The sequence below is a fragment of the Bos indicus x Bos taurus genome, chromosome 22 (assembly GCF_003369695.1).
Source record: "Bos indicus x Bos taurus breed Angus x Brahman F1 hybrid chromosome 22, Bos_hybrid_MaternalHap_v2.0, whole genome shotgun sequence".
In the NCBI taxonomy this organism is placed as follows: domain Eukaryota; kingdom Metazoa; phylum Chordata; class Mammalia; order Artiodactyla; family Bovidae; genus Bos; species Bos indicus x Bos taurus.
In genome coordinates, this window is record NC_040097.1 from 15,878,532 (window position 1) to 15,891,160 (window position 12,629).

At 38.7% G+C, this 12,629-nt stretch overlaps 1 protein-coding gene across 16 annotated transcripts in view; it reads right to left on the minus strand.

Annotated features, from left to right (window-relative positions):
• Positions 1–12,629, minus strand: part of ERC2 (ELKS/RAB6-interacting/CAST family member 2) — a 984,881-nt gene that overhangs the window by 601,477 nt on the left and 370,775 nt on the right. For all 16 annotated transcript variants that reach the window (XR_003507771.1, XR_003507770.1, XM_027522882.1 and 13 more), the window contains one exon: positions 4,405–4,572. Coding sequence is in view for 14 of the 16 variants with exons in the window: in XM_027522882.1 (XP_027378683.1) it covers positions 4,405–4,572 (168 nt within the window). In the remaining 2 variants the exon portion in view is untranslated. The remainder of the gene's footprint in view (positions 1–4,404; positions 4,573–12,629) is intronic.

Genomic DNA, 12,629 nt, shown 5'->3' on the forward strand with positions numbered 1-12,629 from the left:
TTCCATACCTTACATCAATTTTACACTCACATGGTAATCTCTATGTTTCATAGTCATCTTCTGAGTTTAACTTTTAAATATACATTTCATGAAGCAACTCACTACACTAATAATCATACTCCTGTAGCTTTCTTTCCTCTGTTGTCATACAGAATTTTCACCATCATATTTCCAAAGGGGTAGAATAAAATTGCTAAAGGGGGCAGGTCCACACTCACCACTCCCAGGAGCGAACTATATACCTCTCTCTCCCTGCCCTTTCCAACCCACAGGGCAATCCAGGAAGCTCAGTAGGCAGCTAGTGACTTTAGTGTCCAGAGAGATCACCATCTGTTTCTCTACCCCGATAAATCAAGTACCTCTGCTCTATAAAGTCACGTTGCTTGTGAGACTAAGACCTAGAATGAAAATGGAGACAGAATTTTTGTCCAATTTAATGGCTTAAAAAAAAAAAAGCAAACTTTTCTTGGGTAGTAAATTTATGCTGCAAGAATCTAGGAACTACACAGCAGTCTGAATTTGATCTGGTTCAAATAATGCTACCATGTCCTAAAATCCTAGTCATTATACACTTTCCAAATGTACAATGTCATCAAGGTTTTATGACATTTCCTACAAAAAGGTAGCACTTCATCAGCGGAAGCTTGAATTCAGGTATGGGAACAGAATGCTACGGCTGCTGCATGAAAATCGTGCTGCTCCTCTGACTTCAGTATCATAGCTGCACGGGGATAATACACCAAACCATTTTCGTACATGCACCTTTTTGACCTGTACTAAAACAATTCTATATTTCTTTGAACTATTGAGTAAAGCCAAAAACATGTATGGTAGGACAAAATCTATTATGGATGACTTCTGTTTTCCTACAGAAGTTTGATCAGAGATAGTATGCCACCTGGGGTTCTCTGTTTCTTCAATTTCACTTCCTTCCTCAAGTAACAAAAGGCTTAGAGCATCATGTCTGTGCCTGCTGCCCAGACATGTGACCTGTGCACATGGCTTATGGAGTACACAAAACTTCTGAGACCCAGGGCTTTGAAGGCAAAGCTGACAGATATGAGGTGCAAACCTAGCTTCACCAGGTTAAACATGGCTATGAAAGGAGCATACCCAGTTCTACTGGCATCAAAACACAGTGCTGGTTGCCAGAGAGTCTATGAGAAAGAAATATTAAGTAACACTGAACCTCTGACATTGACACGAGTTTATTATTCTTCCATTCCAACACACCCTAATCCAAAGCTTATGCTGTTCCAATCTGGGCCTGCCCTAAAACAGCCAATTATGCTGAATGTGGTCAAAACTCTAAGAAGTCTTCAGTCCCAAAGACAATCTTTCATTAGCTCATCAGCTCCTGTATTATTTCCACATTTTGAAGTGGTTTTGAATTGTGTGCATCACTTCTTTAGATATTATTTCTCTGTTACACTGCAGATATAATAGTACTCCTTCCCCATCACTATGTTGAAAACTTTAAGCTAAACAACCTCTCCAAATATACATGAAATATTTCCAAACCCATCATCGGCACAGTTTAACTAAGTGGGATTGCTATCCTATTGTCCAAAGGAGCCATAATATATAACTGGCTTTGTTCTAGAACTTCCAAACTGATTCCAAACTTTTAAATCTGGTGGAGGGGGCAGGAGGAGGGAGTTTAAAATTTTGCAAAATATTCATGTCAGCAAAAGAAGCTGTTTGTCACTTTTGCATTGAAAGTGCCTTCCCAAAATCTTTATTGAGTAAAGTGCTGCCATTTATTCCTCAAGAATGAGGGAGCTTAGAATGGATAAAAAACAAGGTCCTACCATAGAGCACAAGGAACTAAATCCAGTCTCCTAGGATAAACCATAATGGAAAGGAGTATGTTTTAAAAAGTATGTAGAAAGCCTAGAGATAAACCAAGACACATATGGTTACCTAACCTATGACAAAGGAGGAAAGAATATACAATGGAGAAAAAAGCCTTGGGAAAACTGGAGAGCTACCTATAAGAGAATGAAATTAGAATACTCCCTAACACCATACATTAAAAATAAAACTTGAAATGGATTATAGACCTGAATGTAAAGCCACACACTATAAACCTTTTAGAGGAAAACATAGGCAGAACACTGTTTGACATAAACCTCAGCAGGATTTTTTTTGACCCACCTTTGAGAGTGATGAAAATAAAAACAAAAATTAATAAACTTAAACTTAAAAACTTTTGGAAAGCAAAGGAAACCATAAATAAGATGAAAAGATAATCCTCAGAATGGAAGAAAATATTTACAAATGAAGCAACTGACAAAGGATCAATCTCCAAAACATACAAACAGTTCATGAAGCTTAATATCAAAAAAAAAAAAAAAAAAAAAACTCAAAAAAATGGATGGAAGACCTAAATACACATTTCTCCAAAGAAGACACACAGATGGCCAAGAGGCATATAAAAGGATGCTCAACAACACTAATTATTAGAGAAATGCAAATCAAAACTAAAATGGGGTATCACTTCACACTATCAGATTGGCCATAATTTAAAACATCTACAAATAATAAATGCTGGAGAAGATATGGAGAAAAGGGAACCCTCTTGCACTGTTGGTGGGAATGTAAATTTGTACAGCTACTATGGAAAACGGTATGGAGATTCCATTAAAAATTAAAAATAGAGCTAACGTATGGTCCAGCAATCTCACTTTGGGACATATATTTGGAGAAGATGATATTTTGAAAATATACATGCATCCCAATGTTCATAGCAGCACTATTTATAATAGCCAGGACATGGAAGCAATCTAAATGTCCATCAGCAGAGGAATGGGTAAAGTAGATGTGGTACATATATACAATAGAATATTACTCCGCCCAAAAAGGAATAAAATTGCATCATTTATAGAGGTGAGGATGGACCTGGAGACTGTAATACAGAATGAAGTCAGTCCGAAAAACAAATATCATATTTTAACGCATGTATGTGGAATCTAAAAAAAAGTACAGATGATCTTATTTGAAAAATAGTAACAAAGACACAGATGTAGAGAACAAACATGGATACAGGAGGGAGGGGGGCTGGGATGAACTAGGTGGTGGAGGTTGATATATACAGACTACTATGTATAAAATAGATAACTAATGAGAATATCCTGTGAGGATGGAAACCACTGAGGATGGAGACGTGGCTTTATAGGCATGCAACTTGCATACGTACACAGGGCCCCTGTACTCAGAAGGGCCCCATATTTAGTTTAATGCTTCACTATGACCATCCTGAAATTCTCAATAAAGTCTGAATAAAGGGTCTTATATTTTCATCTTGCACTTGGCCCCACAAATTAGGTAGCTTGTTGTGACTGGAGAGGTTTGGTCAGAGTGTGATACGAACAGTTTTCTGTTTTAAAAGAATTACTCCAGTTTGTATGTTAAGAACACCCAGTAGGAAATGTAAGGGTTAAAGCAGGAAAAACAGCTAGCATGCTGTCGATACAAATAAGGTGAGAGGTGATGGTAGCAAATGTCACCAGGAGAAGGGCCAGTTAGATCCCATTTGTCTGCAGCTGCCTGGTGACATGCTTGTCTATGGCGGTGCCTTGGCCAGCCAGCTCCTACTTCTCCAAACTGGTTTCTGCTCAGATTCCATGCTGCTGCCTGTTAATCTGAGAGCCCTATATTTTTCCAACAGCTTCTTTCTGTTGGAAAAAGAGCAGGTATTAGCTTCTCTTCTTGCCTACCCTTTTCTCTAGGGAAGGCAGGGCACCCTTTGATCCCACCAAAACTGTACACAGTAGCAAACAGGAATTCTTCAAAAGAAAAATCTGGGTGTTGTCCCCAAATCTGGATCCTCTACTATGGAGAAAATGAAAGAAAGAAGAGCCCTAGCCAAGTCCAGTATCTTCTGTGTTGAATCACTGTATTACAACTTACTTCACATTGTCTCACTGACTCCAATTAAGAAATAGGTGTAAATATTACTTCACACCCACTAAGATCTGTTTGAGTCTGACAGGATAAGAGCTACTAAAGTTTATACAAATACAAAATGCACCTAAAATACCTTTAAGACCCACAAAACACATTGACTGCTCAATTCTCAGTAAAGAAAAGGAAAAATTAATGATATGTTTTAGATTTATATCTAAATTTGTACAATTATCTCTATGTTGAAGCTAGTAAATAAAAAAAAAAAAAAATACTAGTTTCCAGGTGATCAAATAAGTAAATTCATGAAGTTGTGCTAAAGCTGACATGATACAATCACCAGTAAGTTAAATATCAGTAAGTTTAAAGTTTACACTCACTAATCTAAAATTTTTGAACAATAATTTCTTCTTTCCCACACACTCAAAAGTTTCTCTGAAATGACAAAATATGGATGATACCAATTCTCAATCTGAAGTGCTTACATCAGGTACTCACCTTTTTCTGAAGAACATTGATTTTCCTTTCCTTCACTTCTAACATATCCTTCATGTCTCGAATCTCTCCAGCCAGTGTCCCCTTCTCTTCTGTGAGGTCCTGCAGCTGTTTTGTTTTTTTATTGAGAAAAGATTCTTTCTCTTCTAGCCGTAATCTCAGTGCATCTACCTGAAATCAGGAAAAAGAAAAAAGCTTGCAGTTTTACAGAGAGGTCATCAGTAACTACGTCCTGCCCTGGGAGGTGGGTGGGGCAGCAGTACACCTTCTCAGCAGCGCGATCAAATACTGCTCATGGGCAACTCCAGGCTGTGTGTTTTAAAGCCTACATCTACCTCAAAAATCCTACTGCATGTGTACCTGAGCAGTGATATATATATTTTTAATTATAAGGTTTATATGAAATAAGACGTTATGAAGTCATCTCATGTTGTGAAGCCGAAAGATAGGAAACAAAGCACGTGAATTCTCTGTATCTTTGAGAGCCCAGGGAGGGTACAACACTGTTCATGCCACGTAGCATCCTCCGGGAATACAGAGAACGCAATGAGCCATGCCACGGACATCTGGGAGAATAAGACTGGCAATAGAGGAACGCTCCTAAGTTAGAAAAAGACGTGTAGCCAAGACGAAGTAAATGCTGTTAGAGGAAGAAAACGCTGTGGATGACACCTATTCTACAGCTTCATGAAAGACTGCTTTACAAACACTAAAGAAAAAATTTAGATTTCTACAATTTCTGCTTTTCAAATGTTGGTAATAGAATGGGGAAACATAAGCTTTTCTTTTAATGTTAACATTCCAAAGATCATGTGCAAAAAATGTTTACATGGGTGACGCAGGGCACTGGGATGACAGACGACTCTAATCCTCACCTTCCACACTGGGAACTGCATAGACAGGAGCAACATCAACACTAGGAAGCGATTAAGCATGTTATTGAGAGATATCAAAATAACCAGGCATAAAGAGTTTAAAGAGGTGATCTTGAGGAAAAAGAATGGGATGGGGTAAGTTGGGGACTGCTGCATCTCATAGCATATCTTGTTGAACCTTTGCTCATTATACTATTTGCAAGTAAAGTTTAGATGAATACAGAAACAAACAAAAACATTTTTTTAAAAAATGAGCAGGAATACTGTAATACGCGAAAATAGATATATAAATATTATAAGGACAAAGAGTCAAAGGTGATTTGGAACAAAGGAAAGACACTTAGGTTTTAGGTTCTGCTTCTATCTGGGCTTCCCTGGTGGCTCAGACAGTAAAGAATCTGCCTACAAAGCAGGAGATCTGGATTCAATCCCTGGGTCAAGAAGATTCCCTGGAGAAGGGAATGGCAACCCACTCCAGTGTTGTTGCCTGAAGAATCCCATGGCCAGAGCAGCCTGGCAGGCTACAGTCCATAGGGTCACAAAGAAACACCACTGAGTGACCAGCGCTACTTCTACCTGTGAGGATGAGGACAAATAACTCTCACTTGCCCACACCAAGTCTTCAGCCTCAGTTTCTTCACTTATAAAACAAAGAGGTAAGGACTGACTATCTCTAAGTGCCTGGCATTTTATGATTTTAAAGACAGCAATCAGTCCTAGGTGGAACACATCAGGGCAGAAAAATACTAGATATAAAAAAAGTTATCAGGAAAGAATCTCCTTTCCTTACCCCTGTTGAATAAAGGAGGGCCAAAGTAGTGTTTTTAAATGTCAAAGGTGATGGGGAGGTAGGTAAGCAGAGAGGTTTTCTAGTTTCTGTCCCAGACAGCAAGATGAAGCTGGGAGATCCCAGCAAGGGCAGAGGTGATGACAAGTGCTGGAAGCCCCGTTGGCTGAATGACCCTGACTGCATTATGAGAGAGGATGGACACTCTGTGTTTCCAGAAGGTGAGAACTGCTGAATCTGCAAACCTCCAATAGCTCTGCCTCTTCTCACATAATGGCTATCGAGATCTAGGGAAAGAGGTGAAGGGGAAATTCATATTCTGGTGACCTCCCCTTTCCTAAATGAAAAACTCATGCCAGTTGCACTAAAGCTTAAACATTCCAGATTCTCCAGGGGTCTATGTAAAAAGTTATCTTCATCTACCAACTTAGAATAACATCAGTACTTATCTCTGAGTTTTCCTCTTATCTGGTGAAAAAGTGTGATTTTTAGTTTATACATAAAAGGGTAGCATTTAGTGTGTTCCTTCAAAACTAGCAGAACATGTTGATCACTGCAGGTTACAGCAGTGGTTAGAAAGGGTTACACATTCAATTTTAGGGATCTGTACATAGGCTGACTAGGACTCTGTAAAAATTGGAGAAGAAACTGTGGTCCCATTAGCCCCACATTCTACCTATCAAAGATGGTGGTCATTATCTGGACAAAGGAGACGCCCAATCCAAATCCATGATACAAATAAATTACAACCTGGGAGATAGTGAGTGATGCTAGAGAAAGTTTCAGAAGAGACTCTAATTAATCAATAATAGTAAGCTTAACATTTGTGGTGCCTTCTGGCTATGTGTGATCTTTCAATGTCTTGCTCCATCTTACTAAGTCCATAAGAGATTAAAACAGCAACCCAAGCTTTTGTAAGGACTATTAAGTAAGACTTAAGTAAGACTATTTCTCCAGGAACAAAACGGAGAGCAAAGTTGCTCATGATCAACACACTACTCGCAACACCCAAACTCTACACGGCAGGAAGAAGTCTGTGCCAGCCAAGGTCTTCTGTTTGTGAGTCTATTTTCCATGCGCCTGACAGCATGTACTTAGCTTCAAAGGAATTTGAATTGTGGCCTTCAATCACCTTCACTCTATCTCTACAGCTCTGCACAGCCTCCTAGAATCAAGAAATGAAGCTTAAAGTTGTTTTTTTTTTTTTAAAGACAAAATGTTGACCTGAACTACATCCAATTCTCAACCAACATTAGCCCAGTTTGCAGTAAGCAAGCATGACATCATTTCTAAAGTCAAATTTTAACTTCCAGATGGTGCAAAACCACAAGCAGGCACACAGACCTTCTGATGCACAGAAGTTTAAACACAGGAATCAGGCCAGAAAGAAGATAGTCTATTAAAAATTAGAATATGTAGTTCCAAACTGAGTATCAGTGAGTAGGATTAAAATTCCCTTCACTAATATTTAAACTTCACTCAATAGTATAGTTCATTTTTAAAAAGAATCAGAAAAGCCTGCAAGTTTAGATTATATTCCAACATCAGGTAGAGACATAAAAGTTAAAATGTTTGGGAATATGAAATACCTTTCTCTACCTCTTCACTCAACACCAAATAATTTTAAGGGCCCTTGACTCTCTTTCTTAAACTTTGGCAGTTGACTCAATAATAAAACTTGGCAAAGCAAAGAGCACCATCATTTCCCAGAAAAACAAAAGAAAATTAGAACTGCATGATATTGTCAGTGCACAAAGAGCCATAGGTTGAATTCCCAGTTTTTACATATTATTTAACCGCATGGGAACTAGTCACCTAATGTTAAAACTAAGACAATCTTTTCATTTTAGGAGAATTACTCATTTCCTTCTGATCCAGTTGTGTGTATATTTGTGCCTGTATGTGGGTGCATGTGTGTGTGTATGTTTAAAAGCATGTAACACATGAAAATTTAACCTTTTACCTGGCAGTATAAAGCATAAAGCATTTGTTATCACTTCAGTTCCAGGTAATAACTTGAAAGAAAATGACCATGGCAATGAAATTGGCAAAAATTGCCAAAATCAGAGTTAAACATTATTAATCTTCATGTCAGCACCCAGGAATTATAACCAGTTCCAATGGTGAGGTATGTTTCTAGAAGTTTTGTACATAAGCTTCCTGACCTTTCTGCCGTATTTTACACAGGCCTTCAGAAACAGTTTCAGTGTTGTGACAAAACACTAAGTGCTACTTGATATGCCATAAATAATTTTTAAAAATCAAATGGTTCATTTCCATCTTAAAATGACTACAGCAACACTTGAGAGAAAGAAAAAAAAAACACTTGAGAGAGAAAAAGGGGCCACTTGAAAATTTTCACAGATTAAATATTACTTACTTGACAACACTTCAGGCATTGAATAAACACGCTATCACAAAGAACAACTTTAAAAGAAAATGAAACTGGAACATACACAAAAGCTCCCAGTACAGTTTTATTTCACATTTAAAGTGTCGTTTGTTTGTTTTTCCTAATAGTAGACTTGGGTTAACGGTATATTTGAATTTGATTCAACTTGCAATCATTCAAATGGGGAGACAGATTCAAAGTTGGAAGTATGCATAATGTATGGAAGTATGCTTCCAAAGACAAAAACACTGAAAATAACCTAAAATCTAGAAGCCGCTGTGGTAGTAACCACTAGTTCTCACTCAAATCCAATTTGCCTTTACTTCCTGAACACTGGATCCATCTCTCTTTCCAGCCCCCTTGTGGGAAAATGGAGCCATTCATGAAATGTAAGCAGAAGCGTCATACATCACTTCCTATCTACACCTCCCTGACACCCCTCCCCGTTCTTGAGACTCTGAAGGATACATTTTCCACATGGTGGAGCTACAAGATGGCAGAACCTCCATATATCTGGATCCTCAAAAGCAGGATCACCCCTAACTCCCTGCCCCCCAACAGTATGATGTGTTAAACTACTCAATTACTATAATTTCCCCTGGTTTTATTAAAAAGTAGGTACCTTAAAACTAGAAAGGTTTGTTTGTCTTAGAGATGGCCATAAACCTACATGAAACTGGGTCACTGTTCTTCCCTCTACTCCTTCAGTGTGTAAGACCTCAAAATCTACTTTCCTCTATCCTTTCATTCCAATTCCAAAGAAGTATGGCGGGGGTTGGGGCAGGGAGAGATGGTTGACAGAGAGCCAAGGACAGAGCTGAAAGGAAGAAGTAGCAGAATCCTAGGGAGTAAACACAGAGGTTAAAGATCAAGATCCTGGGGAGAAGAGAAAAAGAGATCAAAGAGGAAGAGTCTCCTATAGCACACTGGTCTGAACTTATATTCGTATCAACAAGTGGCTCAAGTGGACAACTCTGTTTTGCAAAGTCTCTCCACTGCAAATATAGGTGTTCAAGCAACTCATGTCAATGGCCATGGATGTACTCACCAGCCTTCAAAATGTCAAGAATAAATCAAAGGTGTCATAAGCAAAATGAGGATAATAAGAGTACCACCTTCATCAAATTATGTTAACAATTAAATTAAATAACACATGTAATGCACTTAGCACAGTACCTGGCACCTAGAAACACTCAATAAATTTTTGCTATTGTTATTATATTTTATTATTCTGCTTTCCACAGCCTGTAACCCAGTGATTTATATACTGTAGGAATGCAATAAAGGTTACTAATCAACAGCCCTCAGGAAAAGTGGAGAACCAGCAAGTAAGGTTTTGTGCTTTAACATGTACCAGAGTGTTATACTGTCTGTCATTTACTTTAAAATATTTCAGCATACATGGTATGATATGTGTCTGTGTGGAGGGGTGGCTGGGTCCATGGGTGTATTTCTCAGCTGTGAATAAATTCTCCAGGGGTAGTTAATTAGCTATGAAAGATTTCAGTTAAAAGCTGACATGCCAGAGTCAACTACCAAAAGTGGCTCAATATTCTTTATATTTGATGAGTATCTGAAATTTGGTCAATTAACATAACTGATGTGAGGACTGACTTTTCCTTGATGAAATGGGTGGTGTTCAAGTTGTATGGATTGGCTAGAAATGTTGCACAGACACTTCTACCCTTCCAGAAAAAAGACTGAAGGTGGTGTGTCCAATGAAAATACAACACAAGTCACATATGTAATTTTTAAATTTTTAGCATCCAAGTTTAAAAAAGAAACATGTAAAAGTAATATTAAGACTATATTTAATATAATCCACTATATCAAAAATATTACTTTTTAACATGTAATCAACATTAAAAAAATAATATATTTTACATTTTGGTATTGTCTTCAAAATTCAGCATCTACTTTTCACTTTCAGCATATTTCAATTAGAACTAGTGACATTTCAGGTGCTCAATAGCCCCATATGGCTCATGGTTACAATAGTGGACCATGCAGGTCTATGATTCTAATAAACTCAAAAGTTTCAATCCTTAGACTTTTATCTCCCCTATGGAGAAACACTCCAGGGAGGATTCTGGACCAATATCAAACATGGCTGACTGAGCCATGCCACAGGAAATAGTGTCCCACTGGCCTCACATGAACCTTTTATGGTCTCCAAAGGACAGAGAGCTGAAATTTCACGGAGCACTCAGAAAGACTGTATGACTGATATACTACCTGGAGACGAGGTCACAGGCAGGAGTCTTCTCTTCTTTAATCGTCAGAGGTTATCGATCTCTACCAAAGAGAACTACCTAACTGGTGATTTAGTTAGCATGATCTTTCTGCAGTCTTGCTGAAAAGAAACATTCAGAATAATCATTGATTTTTTAAAGCTCTTTCATACAAATCTCAAAGTTGCCTTTAAAAAAAAAATGACCTTCAGCAACTGCATCATTAAAAAGTAGCTATACAGTGGCTTCCTGGTGGCTGAGTATTAAAGAATCCACCTGCCAAAGCACTAGACATGTGTTCAATCCCTGGGAAGATACCACATGCTGCATAGCAACTAAGCCTGTGGATCACAACTACTAAGCCTGTGCTCTAGAGCCTGGGAGCCTTAACTACTGAACCCATGTGCCACACTACCGAACCCACATGCCTAGAGCCCATGCTTCACAACAGGAGAAGCCACCATAATGAGAAATCCGCACACTACAACTAGAATGTAGCCCCTGCTCACTGCAACTGGAGAAAAGCCCTTGCAGCAGTGAAGACCCAGCACAGCTAAAAAGAGAAGGGGAAAGAAAAAAAGCTGAGATGAGGGTGTGTCTATCTCTTAATCTATATTTAGGTCATGTCTTTCTACTCTTTGCCTTCATCTATTTTGATTTCAGATTTCTCTTCTCTGTAGGTACTCTTTATTTCCAGTAACTAAAATTATTTATTCATTCATTCAACAAACATGAAGAATTGATTTTGTGGCAGGAATTGTCCTAGTCATTTTAACAAGACTTGAGAGTCCCTTGGACTGGAAGGAGATCCAACCAGTCCATTCTAAAGGAGATGAGACCTGGGTGTTCATTGGAAGGACTGATGTTGAAGCTGAAACTCCAATACTTTGGCCACTTCATGCGAAGATTTGACTCACTGGAAAAGACTCTGATGCTGGGAAGGATTGGGGGCAAGAGGAGAAGGGGACGACAGAGGATGAGATGGCTGGATGGCATTACTGACTCAATGGACATGAGTTTGAGTGAGCTACGGGAGTTGGTGATGGACAGGGAGGCCTATGCTATGCTATGCTATGCTAAGTCACTTCAGTCATGTCCGACTCTGTGCAACCCCATAGATGGCAGCCCATCAGGCTCCCCCGTCCCTGGGATTCTCCAAGCAAGAACACTGGAGTGGGTTGCCATTTCCTCCTCCAATGCATGAAAGTGAAAAGAGAAAGTGAAGTCGCTCAGTTGTGTCTGACTCTTAGCGACCCCATGGACTGCAGCCTACCAGGCTCCTCCGTCCATGGGATTTTCCAGGCAAGAGTACTGAAGTGGGGTGCCATTGCTTTCTCCGACAGAGAGGGCTGGCGTACTGCTATTCACGGGGTTGCAAAGAGTAGGACATGACTGAGCAACTGAACTGAACTGAACACTAGAGTGATGCTGACTAGGGAAAAAAGGACTAGATAATCCCATTTCTGTGTGTTGGCTTTCATCTACCAATCCGAAACTTAAACATTTGACCTAGTGGGGGTTAGGAAATCTATATTTTAAATTATTTAAATAGTACAAAGAGAAACAATGATGGCTGTATTACAGATTGCTTCATAATTTACAATATACCTTTCTACTAAATTAGAAGTCTGTTCTCATATAATTTCAATTCAAAAAGTAAAATTCAGGTATATTTAGTATTGCATAACCACATGCTGCGCTTATAAAAGTTAAGTTACAATCACCAGCTTGTTAATAACACAGTTGAGATTTTCAGGTTGTAAAGATGCATTTTGTCTTACCCACCCATCAAAAAATCATACCCAACTCCCATATGCCACCTACCTGAAGAAAACAATGCTGGGTCAAGAATGTTTCATATCACCTACATGGAAGAATTCATATCTTATGTGGGTTAATAATCCAGCCAACTTTATAAAGCCTGTTTTCATACTCAAGCTTTT